The 18944-nt window shown below is 35.1% G+C and overlaps 1 protein-coding gene across 9 annotated transcripts in view; it reads left to right on the forward strand.

Annotated features, from left to right (window-relative positions):
• ERBIN (erbb2 interacting protein) overlaps positions 1-18944 on the forward strand; it is a 130931-nt gene that overhangs the window by 37913 nt on the left and 74074 nt on the right. For 8 of the 9 annotated variants that reach the window (XM_019834997.3, XM_011284009.4, XM_019835013.3 and 5 more), the window contains exons 2-4: positions 5159-5206; positions 9986-10183; positions 13598-13715. In XM_019834997.3, the coding sequence (XP_019690556.1) occupies positions 9995-10183; positions 13598-13715 (307 nt within the window). In that variant the 5' untranslated portion in view covers positions 5159-5206; positions 9986-9994. Of the gene's footprint in view, positions 1-5158; positions 5207-9985; positions 10184-13597; positions 13716-18944 lie in introns of those variants that run through there. The other variant, XM_019835020.3, reaches the window with a different exon arrangement.

Below are 18944 nucleotides of genomic sequence, written 5' to 3' on the forward strand. Positions count from 1 at the left end.
ACAGAGCATGAACGGGGGAGGGGCAGAGAGAGAGGGAGACACAGAATCGGAAACAGGCTCCAGGCTCTGAGCCATCAGCCCAGAGCCCGACGCGGGGCTCGAACTCACGGACTGAGAGATCGTGACCTGGCTAAAGTCGGACGCTTAACCGACTGCGCCACCCAGGCGCCCCTGCTTTGTAATATACTTTGAAATCACAAGTATGATGCTGCTAGCTTTGTTCTTTCACAAAATTACTTTGGCTCTTTGGAGTTTGTTTTCTTGTTTTGTGTGGTATCGTACAAATTTTAGGATTCTAATTTTTTTGAAAAATACCATTGGGATTTTGATAGAGATTGCATAGAATCTTTAGATTGCTGGGGCGCCTGGGTGGCTCAGTCAGTTGAGCATCCGACTTCGGCTCAGGTCATGATCTCACGGTCCGTGAGTTCGAGGCCCACGTCGGGCTCTGTGCTGACAGCTCGGAGCCTGGAGCCTGCTTTGGATTCTGTGTCTCCCTCTCTCTGACCCTCCCCTGTTCATGCTCTGTCTCTCTCTGTCTCAAAAATAAATAAACATTAAAAAAAAAGAAAAGGATCTTTAGATTGCTTTGGATAGTATGGACTTTGTACTCCTACTGATTCTTCTAGTTTATGAGTATGGAATAGCTTTTCATTTATTTGTGTCTTTAATTTCTTTCATTAATGTTTTGGAATTTTCAATATTCAGATCTTTCACCTTCATTAACTTTATTCCTAGGTATTTTATTCTTAGATACAATTGTAAATGGGATTGTTGTCTTTTTTTTTCTGAAAATTTCTTATTAGAAATTCAACTGATTTTTGTATCCTGCAACTTTACTGAATTCACTTAATTAGGTTTAATAGTTTTTTGATGAAGTCTTTAGGGTTTTTGTATATACTATTATGTCATTTGCAAATAGTGACATTTTTATTTTTTGCTTTCCAGTTTGGATGCCTTTTATTTCTTTTTCTTGCCTGATTGCTGTAGCTAGGACTAGATAGCTTCACTGGTGAATTCTGTCAAATATTCAAAGAAGCATTAATACCTATCCTTTTCAAACTCTTCCAGAGAATATAAGGAGAAGGAAGTCTTACAGACTTACTTTATGAGGCTTTCATTGCCTTTATACCAAAACCAGAGAAAGATGCCAAAAGAAAAGAAAATCACAGGGCTATATTCCTGATTAACATAGATGTAAAAATCCTCGAGAAAATATTAGTAAACTGAATTGAACAATACATTAAAAGGATCATACACTATGATCAAGTGAGGTTTATTCTAGGGAAGTAGAGATGGGTCAACATCTATAAATCAGTCCGTGTGATGTATTATATTAACAAAATGAAGGGTAAAAATCATGATCATCTTAGTAAATGTGGAGTAAACATTTGACAAAAATTCAACATCCAGTTATGGTAAAAATTCTCAACAAAGTGAGTATAAAAGGAACATACCTTAATATAATAAAGGCCATATATGACAAGCCCACAGCTGACATTCTACTCGGTGAAAAGCTGAAAATCTTTCTTCTAAGATTAGGAATGAAACAAAGATACCCACTCTTGCCCCCTTTTTTTTCACCATAGTATTTGATTTTACATCTTCATTGCTGTTGGTTACATGGATTTATACAGTTTCCAGACTGTAAGGATCTATTTCATTATGTAAGTAAAATGTAGAAATGTAAAAATGGACATTTTTGCAAATGTGGACCTCTTTAGTAACTTCTATTTGTATATCTACTACTATTATGTATGTAAGATTTTTTAAAAACATGTTTAGGCTAACCATCATTTGATATGAAAATTGGATTAGTAGTGCTGGTATTGAAGAAACTCAGATTTCTACTAGATTAGAATCAGGCCAGTAAAGTTCAGACATTGATGTTGGTCTTATAGCCATAAGTGAAACTTAGCTATTTGATCAGACTCCTTTCTCATTTCCTGCTGTATGTTGTAGGCATAGCACATTTTATACATTCAGTTATTGATTTTTCCTTCAGGATCAAATGTTCTTAATAGCATTTATACTTTTTTCATTGAACAAGTTTCTTACCTTTTTTTTTTTCTTTCTTATCACTATTTTCATTGTTTACTATTCATGTACTTACCCATATGAGTTAATAGTGTCCTTTATAAAATTGCCTCAGAACTAAGGACAGGTATACCAAATATAAATTAGCAAACAACTGTGATAGCCTTGATTAAACTAAAATGATCTTATACAACCACTAAGTGTCAACTAATAGCTGTGGGCATGCCTGAGGAGCCTTTGTTCTACATTTTAACTTTTGAACTCATTTAGAAAGATTAGTCCAACATTGAAATTTCTGTCAAATCTAGTTAGATATATTGTGTGATCTCTTCAAATCAATAGGAAAATATAATGTACTGTATTTTTAAAAACTTTTATAGTGACTTCACTTTTCAGTCTTTACAGTAATCCAAGCTAAGAGTTTGTCATAATAATAGCAGAGAATGGAGAGGGAGAAAAGATGGTGGTTTGAGCATAGATGAAATAAGATTGAGCATGTATTTATAATTGTTGAGAATGTTGGAGAAAAAGAAGTACATCTGCACTTTAAAATAAAGAATCTTAAGTTTTATATCTAATCTCCAAAATAAGAATCTCTTGAAAGAAGTTATAATAATCTATATTTTTGAAAAATACCCTATGTGTGTTTTATTTGGCTAGTTATACCATTGCACCCAAGGTCTGTTTTGTTTTCTTTTCTCTTCCTCCTCATGAGCAGTTTCTTTATTGGTGGGAGATCTTGCTATGACAATCTATGAATTGTTGCCCAAATCTCTTTATAAAAATTTACCAGTGGGCTCTTAAAAAGAAGCTGCCTGAGTGGCTCACTCAGTTAAGTGTCTGTCTCTTGATTTCAGCTCAGGTCATGATCTCATGGTTTGGGAGATGAAGCCCCATATCAGTCTCTGAGCTGACAACGCAGAGTTTGTTTGGGATTCTGTCTCCCACTCTGTCTGCTCACCATCCCCCCTCCCCCATCTCCTTCTCTCTCTCTCTCTCTCTCTCTCTCTCTCTCTCTCTCTCTCTCTTCTTTCTGTCTCTCTTTCTCTCTCTCAAAACAACATTTTTAAAAAATTTACCAGTGAGCTCTTCTAATTAGATTATTCCAGTTGCTTACAAATCAGCTTGTTGTGACTCCTGATTCACATTCTACTCTCGCTACTGCTCTATTTTTCTAATGTCCTTTTAGCCAAAGTACCCGAATTATCTTTATTTGTTATGTCAGGTTATCCTCTTTTTTCTTCATTAACCTCCAACATTATTTTGTTTCCACCACTCCATAATAAATGATCTTGTCAAGATGACCAGTGACTTACTTTAATACACAATGACAGTTCTTTTTTTTCTTAAAAAAAAAAATTTTTTTTTTACATTTATTTATTTTTGATAGAGACACAGCACAAGTGGGGGAGGGGCAGAGAAAGAAGGAGACGCAGAATCTGAAGCAGGCTCCAGGCTTCGAGCTGTGAGCACACAGCCTGACACAGGGCTCGAACTCATGAACTGTGAGATCATGACCTGAGCCGAAGTCGGACACTTAAACGACTGAGCCACCCAGGCACCCCCACAGTGACAGTTCTTAAATTCTGATTAACATAGTTGATAACTTCTTTCATCTTGAAACATTTTTTTTTCTCACTTTGCCTTTAGGATATTACTTGGACTCATTGCTTCTCTTCAGTGTCTTTTGCTTGTTCTATCTCTTCTTTCTGATCTCTTATTTTTGTAATATTTCAGGGCTTAATCATTGGCCCTATTCTCTTTTTTGTCTGTGCTCATGCTCTTGATGCTTTCATCTAAATTCATTGCTTTAAATATCATCTGTAGGCAGATGACTTCCAAATTTATATTCTCAGTTTGGATCTGTCCCCACATCTCTGAATGCCCATATTCAGCTGCTTACTAAGGATCCCACTAGGACATCTTTCAGGTATTTTAAACTAACATTTCTAAACACAGATATCTCATCTAGGCTCTCTCCAGACTGCTCTTGCATATAGCGTTATTCTGGTTCAGCTTATTGGCAGTTCTGTTCTACCAGACTGTCACATATGTAGGAGTATGTTGAATGACAAATTTAGTGACCATCTTTGCTTGCTATACACAAAGGTATTTTTTGTAGCATGTGTTACAAGTAGAATTTGTGGTGAAGCTTAAACAACTAAGTAGTACTAAACCATTTAGCATGGGGGAAAATAGCCCAATAAATTTAGGGTGACTCTAAAATTTGGAACATAAATTTATGAATATTACCAATTTTTTAATAGAAAGGTTATGATGTATTTTTGTTAATGTTACTGTTTCAAGTTCAGGCTGTTTCACTTTGTAATGTATTGGCTGTACATGCAGAAAACTTCACAATGGCTTAAGAAAGTGGGGGATTTAGTTTTCTTACATATCAAGACATTCAAAAGTAGGCATTGGTTAACATTGGTCCAGCTTGTTTTGTCTTTCTACTTTGTCAGGCTTATTAGCTGGTTTCTCATACTCACACTTGTTAACTTAATGGTCATAGGATTATGGTTGCAGCAGTAGACATGTTTACATCTGTCCCAGGATAAGGAAAACAAATGTCTGCCCATAACCAACCTCATTCCATCCCCAAAGCAGACTTCATATGTCACGGATCTCAACTATGTCATCTAACCCCTGTGCACCCTTTTTGGAAGGCTCAGTTGTGGATCTTTAGCTGGGTCCATTACCACCATGAATAAAGTAAAATTTCTGGAAAGGAAGGAATAGAATCTGATCAGCATTTAGCATTGTATGCCTCCCAAAACAATCAAAAACTACTAAATTTAAATATAATTGGTAATTAGAATTTGTTTTGCTTAGAAAAAAATTATTATTTCTCAGTAGGTTCAAATAAATGGGATTTTAATGGTAGATAGGCATTTGGTATTTGATATACGTAAGGGCTCACCATAGTTGACAAATGTATTAAAAACCAGTGGTTAAGAAGCTCCTTTTGTATTTAGAAGATAACAAGTTTGTTTGTTTACACTGGTGAATTTTTGATAATTTTAACTTACATTTTGAGGCAAATAAATTAGAAGAGATGATCCTTAAAATCATAAAGATCTATTTTTATTGTTAATTTTGTTTCTTTTCATTTCCATAGAATGTTGGCTCAATTAAGAAACATCAGGGAGAGAACTTCAACCCAGTGGTAAGTAGCTTTAATTTCTTTTGTTAGTCTTATTCTTTTGTTTGTATTATTATTATGACTTTTTTCTTGGTTGGCTTCTCTTTCTGCATTTGATTAGAATATTTTTTATGTGTCCCAGGTTAAGTCTGGTTTATAAAGTGGCTCTTGCTTACCATTACATTAAAATTCTTATGAACATTCCCCAAGTTGATCACTTCCTTTTCAAACCTGACCAGGCTTTCTTCCTTTGGTTTACTTCCTAGTAGTATTGTGTAAGGGAGGATCTCTTTGGTTGTTAGTATTCATTTATTTCTTTCATATGGTATTTTACTCCTGTGCCCTCAATGATTAAGGTCCCTTTCCTTTCTTAACAATCAGCAGTTTTAGTCTGCTAAATTAGGGTCCATTTTTGTATTGGCTTGAGGCCCCCTGAATTTAATCTAAGGTCTAAACTGCTTTCTTCGTAGCCTCTGTCAACAAGAGGTTTTTACTTAAGATGTAACCTTTTTCCTAAAGCATCTGATCTTCGTTTTTTTTTAATGGTTTTTAAAATTTATTAAATATAAAATAGTTTATAAAATTTATTTTTAAAATAGTTTTAAAAATTTATTAATTTTGCGAGAGTCAGAGATAGCGTGAGTAGGGGAGGGGCAGAGAGAGAAAATCCCAAGCAGGCTCCGCGCTACCAGCACAGAGCCCAATGTGGGGCTCAAACTCACTAACTGAGATCATGAAGTGAGCCGAAACTAAGAGTCGGAGCCTTAACTAACTGAGTCACCCAGGTGCCCCTAATCTTCCTTTTCTGAATTCATTTTCTCTTCTGATATGTTTTAGAATTTCTGACTATCTGTCTGCAACATGATCTATGGTTAGCACTACAGAAGAACCTTGGATGTTGTTTTACCTTCGTTAACCTTTACTCTGGGGGTGCCTGAATGGCTCATTCGGTTGAACATCTGACTCTCGATTTTGACTCAGGTCATAATCTCTGGATGGTGAGATCAATCTCCGCTTTGGACTCAGTGCTGAATGTGGAGCCTGCTTGGGATTCTTTCTCTCCCTCTCTTTTCCCCTCCCTATCTCGTGTACACACGCTGGTGCTCTCTCTCTCAAAATAAATAAGCAATAAAAAGAACACATTCTGTCTTGTAAATTGTCTTATGCTTCAAGTGTGCTGCACGCATGACAACATCTCAGATAAATACGTTCTTTTAAGTTACATATATTTGGTAGTAAACATTTCATGCCCAGTTATAGTCCCAAATCCATTACGATTTCTGGGATTTTTAGGCCCTGTCTTCCAAGTTTTGGGGTACTATCGTATTATATAAATAAAAGCATATAGTAGTTATAATATGGTGAACCAGAGCAATAGTTTCAAACTTTGAACCCACATTGCCCCATCGAACTTTCTGCACTAATAGAAATGTTCTCAATCTTCTTGTACTGAGTATAGTATCCACTAGCCACATGTGGCTGTTGAACTTTTAAAATGTGCGTAGTGTGACTGATAAAAGAGAATTTTAATTTGATTTGATTTAACTTGAATTTTAAGGTTAAAATGGCTATGTGTCCAGTGGCTACCATATTGGAAAGAGCAGATTGAATTCCCCATTGTTCTTAAGTGTTGTCTTAACTCATTATCAGTTGAAATCTTAGAATCCCTGCAGCAAGAAATTTCATATTCATTTTTGGAATCTTTTATTTTGGCTATCCCATAAACACACAAGTATAAGCTAAATTCCCCTTTAGCAATGAAATTCTCATTAGGTCAATAAAACTGCTTATTCTTGGCAGTAAAACACACCTTCATATAAACATAGATTATTAATAAGCATTCAGTAAACTTTTCTGGATATTTCTTTGTTGACAAAGTTTTTTTGTATTGAAGTATAATGGACATGTAACATTATATTCATTTCAGGTGTACAACATGATTCATTATATGTATATATTGCTAAATGTCCACCACAATAAATCTAATTAATTAACATTCATTACCATATGTAGTTAACAAATTTTTTTCTTACAATGAGAAATTTTTTTTAGAATTTTTTTTAAGTTTATTCATTTATTATTTCTGAGAGAGAGAGAGAGAGAGAGAGAGGGAAGGAGAGGGAGAAAGAGAGAGAGAGAGAGTGTGCACAAGCAGGATGGGGCAGAAAGAGAGGGAGACACAGAATCCAAAGCAGGCTCCAGGCTCTGAGCTATCAGCATAGAGCCCAAACAGGGCTCCAACCCACAGACTGTGAGTTCATGACCTAAGCCAAAGTTGGATGCCTGATTGTGCTACCCAGGCACCCCTCCATGAGAACTTTTTAAGATCTCTCTCAGCAGTTTTCAAATATGCAGTACAGTATTATTATTAATTACAGTCACCATGCTGTATGTTATATTCCCATGAGACAAAGATACTATGTAGTAGAAACTTTTGTTTAACACCATAGTGTAGGGGAGGAAAAATTTTTCTTTGACCCTTTTAGGGTCTTTGGCTGGATGTAAAAAGTAAACTTACAAAGACAGATTAAAGGGAGAAAGCATGCAAATTTATTTAATGCAAGTGTTTTAATTTTTTTTAATGTTTATTGTATTTTTGAGAGAGAAAGAGAGAGACAGCATGAGTGGGGGAATGGCACAGAGAGAGAGGGAGACACAGATTCTGAAACAGGCTCCAGGCTCTGAGCTGTCAGCACAGAGCCCGACCCGGGGCTTGAGCTCACTTGGCTAGGTCATGACCTGAACCAAAAGTCAGATGCTTAACTGACTGAGCCACCCGGGTGCCCTATTTAATGCAAGTTTTAAGTGGCACAGGAGCCTTCATAACGAGTAAGGACCTAAAGAAACCATTAAAACTTAATATTTTTATACTACATTTGTTGAAGAGTGTAAAGTTGTGTAGAAGTATAATAGGTCAGAGTATGAGGTTAAGTGTAGTAAAGTGGGGGAAATTTAGTAAATCCCGTTTTTTAGGACTTTTCTCCATTCTTCAGAGATGGGGCTGCTATTTTCTTCCAGGTATAAGGAAGGTCCCTGTCACATAAGGATTTTATGATCTGTTTCAGGAGAGAAGTGTAAGGGTAAGCGAGCATGACCTTTCTGCTTCTGCTGTTTTCTCAGACTCTTTAAGTGTAAAATATTCAGTATGTCAAGGTGCCATACCTTGGAGTGTTGTGTTCTGAGCTCCATCAGTATTTTGTTTTTGTAAACTATGAAGAAGTGCGTAATAAAGTCCTATTGATATTTTAATCATTTCGAGAAGCTGAGTTCAAGTGTATCATTATATATTGAGAAGCAGTCTAATAAGAGCACAGAATCAGTTTTATTATGGAAAAATAGGGATTATAGTATATGTGTTGGAAAGGTATAGCAGGTTGAAATGAGAATATACATATATTTTACCTAAAGAACTTAGCACAGTGCCTGGCATATAAATTGACTAAGAATAGTCATATTTTTTAAAAGATTGCAGGTGGAATACTTATTGTTGTAAAACATTTTAAGAATATCATATAATTTGAAATAGAACTGTTAGAAGCAGTGCCTTGCCTAGCCATATTGAAACCTGAGGCAAAATAGGGGTGTCTGGGTGGCTCAGTTGGTTAAGCATCCAATTTCAGCTCAGGTCATGATCTTATGGTTCATGGATTCGAGCCCCGACTGGGGCTCTGTGCTGAGCTCAGAGCCTGGAGCCTACTTTGGATTCTGTGTTACCCTCTGCCCCTCCTCTGCTTGCACTCTGTCTTTCTCTCTCAAAAATAAATAAACATTAAAAAAAATAAAAAATAAAAAAACCTGAGCCAAAATAAAAAAGTTCATAATACCTATCCTGTGTTTATTTTAAAAATAGTCATTTTGTTCATAAACAGATCATTTTTCAGTGATTTTAATTAAATAATACATTAAAATTTTTAATTTGATTACTGCATTGTTTTGGTGCTTCTTATATTTTGTGCTTGAGGTAATTGCTTCACTGGTTTCAACCTAGTCTTGGCCCTGGTTGGAAGTGATCTATTACTCTAATAGTCATCTGTTCAAAGCAAGAATTTATCATTTTACAAAGAATTGATTACTGATTGGCAGTTAGTCTTATTTATTGAAGTAGGTTTTCTTTGGTAATATAATCTTAGACCAGTTGGAATTAACCTATGTGTACACACTGTATTTTTAATAAAATTAGCCTAGAAAATTTTCACTAATTCAGAATTAAACCTTTCCCCCATTTAGTTTGAAACAATGAGATTGGTAAACCCTTTAATGAAGCCAGTTTATTCTCTAATGTGTAACCTTACACAAATATAAGACTTTTAAGTTCTTTAGAAAAATTAAAAGGCCAATATTTAATTGGAACAAAATAAACTTGGCATGTACTGGAATTTTGATGTGGAAGATCAAAACTCAAAACTTCCTACTTCCTACTCAAAACTGCAAAGAGTCAAATTCTTAATTAAAAAATAGCTCTTACCTGGAAATTAAGGAAATCTTTTTGTTGTATTAGGATTTTTCTAGTTGAGTATAAGCAAGACTCGTCAAGCATTGTTCTTACAGAAGCATATAAGTGGTTATTTAACAGGTCATTTTTTTAAAGTAGGGAAGTACTTGAGTTCATTTGAAATTCAGTATATAAATATATATAAATTTAGATAGTAAAACAATGTTAAATATATTCCATTGGATGTGTGTAAAGGAGAAGATACTTATCTTTGATATATAAATTGTGATAAATGAATTGGAATTATTTGTTTTGAAAAATTGTTGGCTATAATATGTATAACTAAATTTATTTTTATTTGAATATTGCAGTGTCTAAAAATGACTACAAAACGAAGTTTGTTTGTGCGGTTGGTACCATGTCGGTGTCTACGAGGGGAAGAGGAGACTGTAACTACCCTTGATTATTCTCATTGCAGTTTGGAACAGGTTCCCAAAGAGATTTTTACTTTTGAGAAAACTTTGGAGGAACTCTATTTAGATGCTAATCAGATTGAAGAGCTTCCAAAGGTATGTTAATACTATCTTTTAAGAATTACCTTTGGTTTGGGGTGCCTAGGTGGCTCAGTTGGTCAAGTGCATGACTTCAGCTAAGATCATGATCTCACAGTTCCTGGCTTCAAGCCCCACAACCGGCTCTGTGTGCTGACAGCTCAGAGCCTGGAGCCTGCTTCAGATTCTGTGTCTCCTTCTCTCTCTGCCCCTCCCCTACTCGCACTCTGTCTCTCTCTCAAAAATAAACATTAAAAAAAATTAAAAAAAAAGAATTGCCTGTGGTTATTTTTATGCATAGAGATATAATATTCCCAGTGTTGCCATAATGCTGCCAATATATATGTGTTTCCATTGTTTTCTTTGTTTCTTATCTTTTTTTCTGGTTTAATTTTATCTTAGGGTATGCAACACAATTAAGAATTTTGTAAAATAGAATTTTAAACTTTGTGTCTTCAAGCCAGTTGCTTGAATATTTAAATAAATAATTAAAATTTTATGTTTAATTTCAGTTTTTTATAGCCAGCGAGATAGAGTAAGACTATACAGTTTTGGCAGCCAGTAGATTTAGCTGGACAAATCATTAAAATTAATGTTTTCTTTTTGTAGTTTTTATCAGACATTGGTCTATACTATTGCGATTGAGAATAAATTTTCCTTTTGGTTGTCATATAATATTTTTTGTTATTAAACAGTTTTTTAGACGTATTATTCCTTTTGCGACTTAATTTTTTTTTTTTAAGTTTATTTATTTTGCGAGGAAACTATGAATGGGGTGGGGAAGGGAAGGAAGAGAGAGATTCCCAAACAGGCTTCATACTGTCAGCACAAGCCAATCTCACAAACGGAGATCATGACCTGACCTGAAATGAAGGAAAAATAAGATAAAAACAGAGAGGGAGGCAAACCATAAGAGACACTTAAATACAGAGAACAAACTGAGGGTTGCTTGCGGGGTGTTGGATGGGGGGATGGGCTAAATGGGTGATGGGCATTAAGGAGGACATTTGTTGGGATGAGCACTGGGGGTTGTATGTAAGTGACGAATCATTAAATTCTACTCCAGAAGCCATTATTACACTCTATGTTAACTAACTTATATTTAAAAAAAAAAAAAAAGAGTCGGATGTATAGCCAACTCAGCCACCCAGGTGCCCGAGAGCTTAACTTTTCTGAAATGTAAGAATAACTAGAGGGAGAAAGTTGGTTTGTTGCCATGAAACATCTATCCTCTCACATTATCAAAATTTTTCAGTGGCTACTTGTTTTCCCTTAAATCCTAATCCCTCTTCATTCTCAACTCAGTTTTTTGTTTATTATGGAAAAACTGCAATAGATTTAATTGTTAGAATGTTTTACTACCCAAACAGTAGTGTTTATCACAACTGTGTAGAGAGGCACTGATGGTTCATAAATATGTGTGGCATTTCCAAAAAGCAAACTATGATTTGCACTGGCAGATTTAGAAGATAAAAATAGAAGACACCCAGTGAAATTATAATTTTTTTTATTTCGTTTCTTTATTTTTGAGAGGCAGAGAGAGACAGAGCATGAGTGGGGGGAGGGGCAGAGAGAGAGGGAGATACAGAATCTGAAGCAGGCTCCAGACTTTGAGCCATCAGCCCAGAGCCCGACACAGGGCTCCAACCCACAAACCATGAGATTATGACCTGAGCTGAAGTCGGACACTCAACCGACTGAGCCACCCAGGCACCCCTGAAATTATAATTTTTAGATGAATGGTGAATAATTTTTTAACGTAAGTGTTTTATGCAATAAATGGGGCATACTTCTACTAAAAATTATTCATTCTTTCCAGAAGTTCGAATTTCATCTGGCAACCCTAACTTGAAATAGAATAGAAAGTAGAGTGTGTTGCATGTGTCCATTGTTGCATGAAATATTTGTGTTAAATGTCTCTGTGTGTACATACTGGATGGCAGTCCTTTGAAAAAGGCTTTTCTTTCAGTGGCCACTAGTAAAAATATTTTGAAAGCTAGTGCCGTCCAAGCTTGTCTTATAAAGAAATCTGTGTATGGCTAAGGATAGAATATTAAAGATTGCAGTTGTATGTTTATAAATTACTTCCCCAGGTTGTAATAAGGTGCTTTGTAAATTATTTTTTCCTTATATAGTTCTTTAGAAAATAATTTATCTTCCTTTTGTTATTTTGGAAAACTTGAAAGTCTAAGAGTAGTCTCTTTCTGTAATAAGTACTAGTAGGGTCTCAGTCTGAGGATTGAGGGGAAAAGAGAGGCTTGCTGTGAAAGTGCAAATAACTGAACCACTTAAGCATAACTTACCATTTTTAGAAGAATGCTCTTCTCAAATAGGGCTTATTCAGTGCCATCCTGATTAACAGTTTTTTGTTTGTTTTTCTAAACACTTTAACATTTTAAGAACAGTTGTAGGTTCACAGCAAAATCGAGATTTCTCATATACCTACACTGTTCCCACACATGCATAGCCTCCACCATTGTCAACATACTTTAGCAGAGTGGTGCTTACATTAAAATTGATGAACCTATGTTGAAAAATTATAATCACCCAGAGTCCATAGTTTGCAGTATAGTTGTACATTTATGGGTTTGGACAAATGTATAATGAAATGTTTCCATGATTGTGGTATCATACAGAGTATTTTCATTGCCCTAAAAATTCTCTGTGCTCCGTATAGTCTGTAGTTTTTTGGTATTGAAGTTAGAAGTGACCCATTTACCTACACTTCTGGTTGAATATATTTTATTTAAAATATATTTTATTTAAATAAATATATTGTATTTTAATGTATTATTGTGATTTTAGCATAATAGGATATTTGTTCCCTTATTTTTTTGTTTTCCCAAATCAGAACTGTGTTTTTGTTTTTTAGCTTTGTTTGTTTGTTTTTGTTTTTATGAGACAGGGAAAGAGAGAATTCCCAGCAGGCTCCATGCTGTCAGCACAGGGCCCAACTTGGGGCTCAATCTCACAGACCATGAGATCATAACCTGAGCTGAAATCAAAAGTTAGGTGCTTAACTGACTGAACCACGCAAGTGCCCCTATTTTGAATCATTTAAAATCATTGTACTTATTTGAATTTAATTTTCATAAACTTTCGTTTTGGAATAAGGATGTTTGAAATACAAGTTTCAAATTTTAGCTTTTTTAATAGCCACTTATTCTTTACTACTTTAACCAAGAATACAGCCATATAATTGTTCTTATTAAGTGCATTTTGCTTAGGGCTGAAGTGTGAATATGTAAATGATTGAGTAGTTCAGTTGTGTTCAAATCTATGATAGCAGGAAACAATTAGAGATCTTTCTTGGTATTTATGTAGATACAATTCATTCAGTTTTAGTTACACTAATATTTTTTTGTATAAATGTTAATAAAATATTTAAGGAAACTTAAATAATCAAAAACTTTTCTTTCCTTGTTTCAATAGCAACTTTTTAACTGTCAGTCTCTACATAAACTGAGTTTGCCAGACAATGATTTAACAACATTACCAGCATCTATTGCAAATCTCATTAATCTCAGGGAACTGGATGTCAGCAAGAATGGTAAGATTTCCCCCCCCCCCCCCGACTTAAGTGGGAACACGTTATTTTGTTAAGATTTCTATTGTGTGTTAACAAACAAAAATATAAAATTTAAAAGTATTATTGTATTAGCTTCTATATATATGTATAACTTACATATATGATAGCTTAAAGCACTATGGAGAATAAATGTAAAAAATTTTAAATGACCTTTTAATTAAAATGTTATGGATACATGCATGTACATATTTATATATCTTTACCTTTATATATTTATAAATATTCACTGTCCTTTTGTTTGTAATGATGAGAAACTACTAACAACTGTAGTGTTCATTGTTCATGACACTGTTTGGTACAGTCATAGAGTGGCATCTAATGTAGCTCTATCAATACGGACATGAAATATTTACAGTATAGTCTTAACTGTTTAAAAAAATGTTGTGCAACATTAGAAATGAATTGAACATCTTTAAATCTTTATTGAGAGACCAGTTTTTGCCAAGTACTTTATTAGGACCTAGGATTACATTTAATGATGAGAAATAAAAGGACATGGTGACTGTTCTGCTGCATACAGTTTTGGTTTAGTACGTTTAGTTTGATATAGACTGAAAACATCGGGGAAAATACATTCCAAAATGTTAAGTGCTTATCTTGTCTGAGAGAGACAAGTAGATACTTGAAAATTTTAGAAGGAGCATGTATTTATTACATAATTACAAAAACAAATCACAAGACAGTAAATGTTAAATGGTCTGTCAAAAGATAAGACTTCAACGAACACTAAATAGCAAGTCATATTCATATAATTCTTTGTAACATTTGGAGAAAATCTTTATAAACGAGGTCCAAAAGTTAGTGCAGTAGCACCAGTAAATGCCTAGCAATCCTATTCCATAGCTCTTGGTTGCAGAGTTACTTTTTGTCTTGATGATATGAATATCCAGGAGTAATCTTTCCAACATATCAATTCCACGTTTTAGGACTCATTATGAAAACCACATTAGGACCGATTAAAAAGATCATCCTCTTTTCACAATTAACAGTTAACTTGGAATTAATTAACGATGGTGTCTACCCATTGCCATAAATAAAATACTTAAAAGTCAATAAATACATTTACTGCATGCCTTGATATGCTAAGCCCTAATTATCTTAGTTGTGGGCATTCCATATCAAATAATTGTATATTTTGTAGGAAAATCATCAAATCTATACCTTTTTAAGGATTAAATCCTTTTTAAGGAGGTATAATATGTCCATATGCACTCTGGATTCAGGTTCAGGTTACAGTGGTTAGTGCTCTACTGGGTTTCAATTGTCAATAGCCAATAAATTTTAAGTTTAAAAGTTTTAATTTTTTTATTTAATTTTTTTTAATGAAATTTATTGTCAAATTGGTTTCCATACAACACCCAGTGCTCATCCCAAAAAATGCTCTCTTCAATACCCATCACCCACCCTCCCCTCCCTCCCACCCCCCCCCATCAACCCTCAGTTCTCAGTTTTTAAGAGTCTCTTATGCTTTGGCTCTCTCCCACTCTGACCTCTTTTTTTTTTTTTTTCCTTCCCCTCCCCCATGGGTTTCTGTTAAGTTTCTCATGATCCACATAAAAAAGTTTTAATTTTTAAGATTGTTATTGAATCATTTAACTTTATGGTTAAATTTTTCTGTTACATGAAAAAAAATCTGTGTTTAAAAAAAAATTTTTTTTTAAATGTTTATTTATTTTTGAGAGAGACAGAGACAGGATGTGAGTGGGTTAGGGGCAGAGAGAGAGGGAGACAAAGAATCCAAAGCAGGCTCCAGGCTCTGAGCTGTCAGCACAGAGCCCGACGCAGGCCTCAAACTCACGAGCTGTGAGATCATGACCTGAGCCGAAGTCGGACACTCAACTGGCTGAGCCACCCAGGTGCCTCAAAAAAATCTGTTTTAAATAAAAATTTAGAATTTTTCCTTTAGATTGGATTCATTTATATCCTGTTTTTCTTCAATTTATTTCAAAAATTTCGTAGTCAAAATAAAAGCCTACGTAAGAATTGACAGAACGCTCATGGTTTCACCCACCATTAGCATTTTGCCATATTTGCTTTCTTTCTTTTTTAAAAATACGAATTTTTGAATTTAATGTTCAAGGAAAAGATATATTGTTGCTTATATAAAATTTCTTTTTAGTAAACTTACTTATTAACATTTTAGGTTGCAGACATGAACTTTACCATTAAATACTGGAAGTAGCATTTCTCAAGAACTTGGAAATCCTTACATGTAACCATAATATCATTATCACTTTCAAGAAATTTGACATTACATTTTCCCTCTTGCCTAAAAATGACCCTTTTAGCTATTTCCTCCCCCACCTCCAAAGTTAAAGATCACATAGCGTTCAGTTTTGTCTCTTTGATCTTTTAAAATCAGGAATAGTTTGCCCATCTTTTTGTGTTTTTCATGACATTGCCATTTTGAAGAGTTTAGGTCAGTTGGTTTTTAATTTGTGTGACTTTTCCCATCATGGTTATATTTAGGTTAAATAGATTTCCTCAGCTTGAAACTTCTCTTTAAGGGCAGTTTGAAATTAGTTTCAATTCCTGGTGCTTAGTAGAATGACAAGTATTGCCTGATAAATTTCAAAGTAAATGAACTTAATCCATTGCCTTTGTAGCTCTCCATATGCTGATAGTTAAGTCAGCTCCATAGTATTCTAGAATTGTGACAGTAGAAGTCATTAAATGTAACCTCCACCCTAAAGGGCTATGTTTTCTACTTTTTGATCTTTTTAAATGGGAGATGTTAAGGTATAAGGAAAGAGACCTGACTATTACTAATACAATTGTATGCACCTGGGAAAGGCTGGTAAATTGATGCCACAATCCTGGTATGAAAATATAGTTGGTTTGGGGCACCTGTGTGACTCAGTTGGTTAAGCGTCCGACTTAGGCTCAGATCATGCTCTTGTGGTCTCTGGGCTCAAGCCCCACGTGCTGAGCTATCAGCACAGAGCCTGAACCTGCTTGGATTCTGTGTCTCCCTGTCTCTCTGCCCCTCCCCTGCTCTCTCACTCAAAATTAAATAAATGTTAAAAAAATAAAAAAAAAAAGAAAATATTACTTGGCTCAATAATGAACATATACCTCCTGAAAATGCATTAACCCCAGGTTTATTACTCTGAATTGAGAATGGTGTGATTATGGTTGTGCAGAGTCCTTAAATCAATATTTAATTTAACTTAATATAATTTAATTTAATCCTATTTTATTTTATGTTATTTTAAAATGTTTTTTTATTATTTATTTTTGAGAGAGAGAGACAGATCATGAGTGGGGAGAGTCAGGAAGAGAGGGAGACACAGAATCTGAAGAAGCTCCAGGCTCTGAGCTGTCAGCACAGAGCCCAACACAGGGCTCAAACTCACAAACCGTGGGATCATGACATGAGCCAAAGTTGGACACTTAATGGACTGAGCCACCCAGGTGCCCCTTAAATCAGTGTTTTAGACTTTTGTGCACCTTTTAAAAGTAATGTGTTTGAGTTATGGCAACCCATTGGACTGTAGTCTTTCTCTCTCTCTCTCTCTCTCTCTCTCTCTCTCTCTCTCTCTCTCTCTCAATGTTTATTTATTTATTTTGAGAGAAACAGGGAGGGGCAGAGAGAACAAGAGAGAATCCCATGCAGGCTCCACGCTGTCAGCGCAGAGCCTGACACGGGGCCTGATCCCACAAACTGCTAGATCATGACCTAAGCTGAAATTGGATGTTCAACCAAGTGAGCCACCCAGGCACCCCCCCCTTTCTTTTTTTCAGCCGTTTCTTGCTGCTTATATTGAAAACCTGTTTTATACAATTCCATCATCTTGTGAGTGTTCTTTTTATGAGTAAAGTCATATGACTTTATGAATCTTCCTTTTATGACTAAAGTTTTGGTTTATTGTTAGCTTTTTAAAGAAAGAAAAAGCTCGCCAAGCTGCTATCCCAAGTCATTGCAAACAGCAACTAGTGTTCGAGAAGTTCTTATCTCTTGTGTTCAAATGGCCTTTCCCTCTTGAGAAGACTAATGGTGATGATGATTAAAATATTCTGCCAGAGTAATTGATTGGGGATGCTGGTTGGGAAGGGGAGATAAAAGAAATGAAGACTGCCTACTTGTTCATTCATCTGTTTGAGCACATGGAATAGAAAGCCAGAAAATTGTAAGAAAACCAGAGAAACCAGAAAGAGTAGTTCAGATCTTTCTGATATGGGAATGCTAGAGAGGTTAAATAAGGCCTTTCTTTTTAATTGAGTCCAAAAGCCCAGGAAGAATGAATTGAAAGTTCATGGTGAAAACAGAAAGCAGTTCATTGAACCTGAGAAAATATGATTGGGGACCAACTGCTGGCAAAGGCTCTTCACTTTAAGTTCAGAGAAGTTAAATTGATGATAAGGAAAATTACAGATGTCTTGGGAAGTCATTTTAAGATAAAAAAAAAGAAGAAAAACCATGTGTTAAACTAACCTGGAACTTAAAAATATTTAGACCAGTGATCACTTGTCATTGCCAAGTATGTTAATGATGTAGACTGTAACTGGGGGTGCACTCACTGTGCCTTACCATGGGCCTTATCACTCATGTTATATACCTTGTCAAATCAGACATCTATTATCCCTTGATCGGTATAATTATTTGAGTTTGCAGTTCCTGGTTTTGACTGTTTTGAATGGAACTCCCTGTTATATTCTGTGCTATTTATTACCATAGCATTTCAAGTGCAGTAACATTAAGGAGCCACTATTAACTTATATTCTGTAATTAGGACATTGGAATATTGATGCCCTTTCAGCAGAGATCACCAGAAACTCACCTGTGGTTGAACAGTTTGGGTTTATTACTTGATGCAGTGAGTAAAAACCCATACTGTGGGAATCTAAGTGGTGTCTCAAGGTATTAAAAATAAAGACTTATTACAGGATTTGAGCTTTTGTTTGGTGATTTGGGGGAGGGTTTAGAATATGAGGTTTTACTCTGGACACAATGCTGTCAAGAAGTAGAGGTAGCTCTATAATTGGGAATTAGAATAAATCTTACCTGTTAGGGAGGGCATATTACAGCAAGGCTAAAATTGTAATTGATAAAGAAACAGCAGTCACTCAACAGTTGGGAGAAGGGGTTGTTTGATATTTTGTGTTTTGGACGATGTTCATATTCAGATGTAATTACATTTGATTGTGTTTGTTCAGACATGATGATGGTTGACCCTTGAACGATGTAGG

Source organism: Felis catus, chromosome A1 (genome assembly GCF_018350175.1).
Source record: "Felis catus isolate Fca126 chromosome A1, F.catus_Fca126_mat1.0, whole genome shotgun sequence".
Lineage (NCBI taxonomy): Eukaryota > Metazoa > Chordata > Mammalia > Carnivora > Felidae > Felis > Felis catus.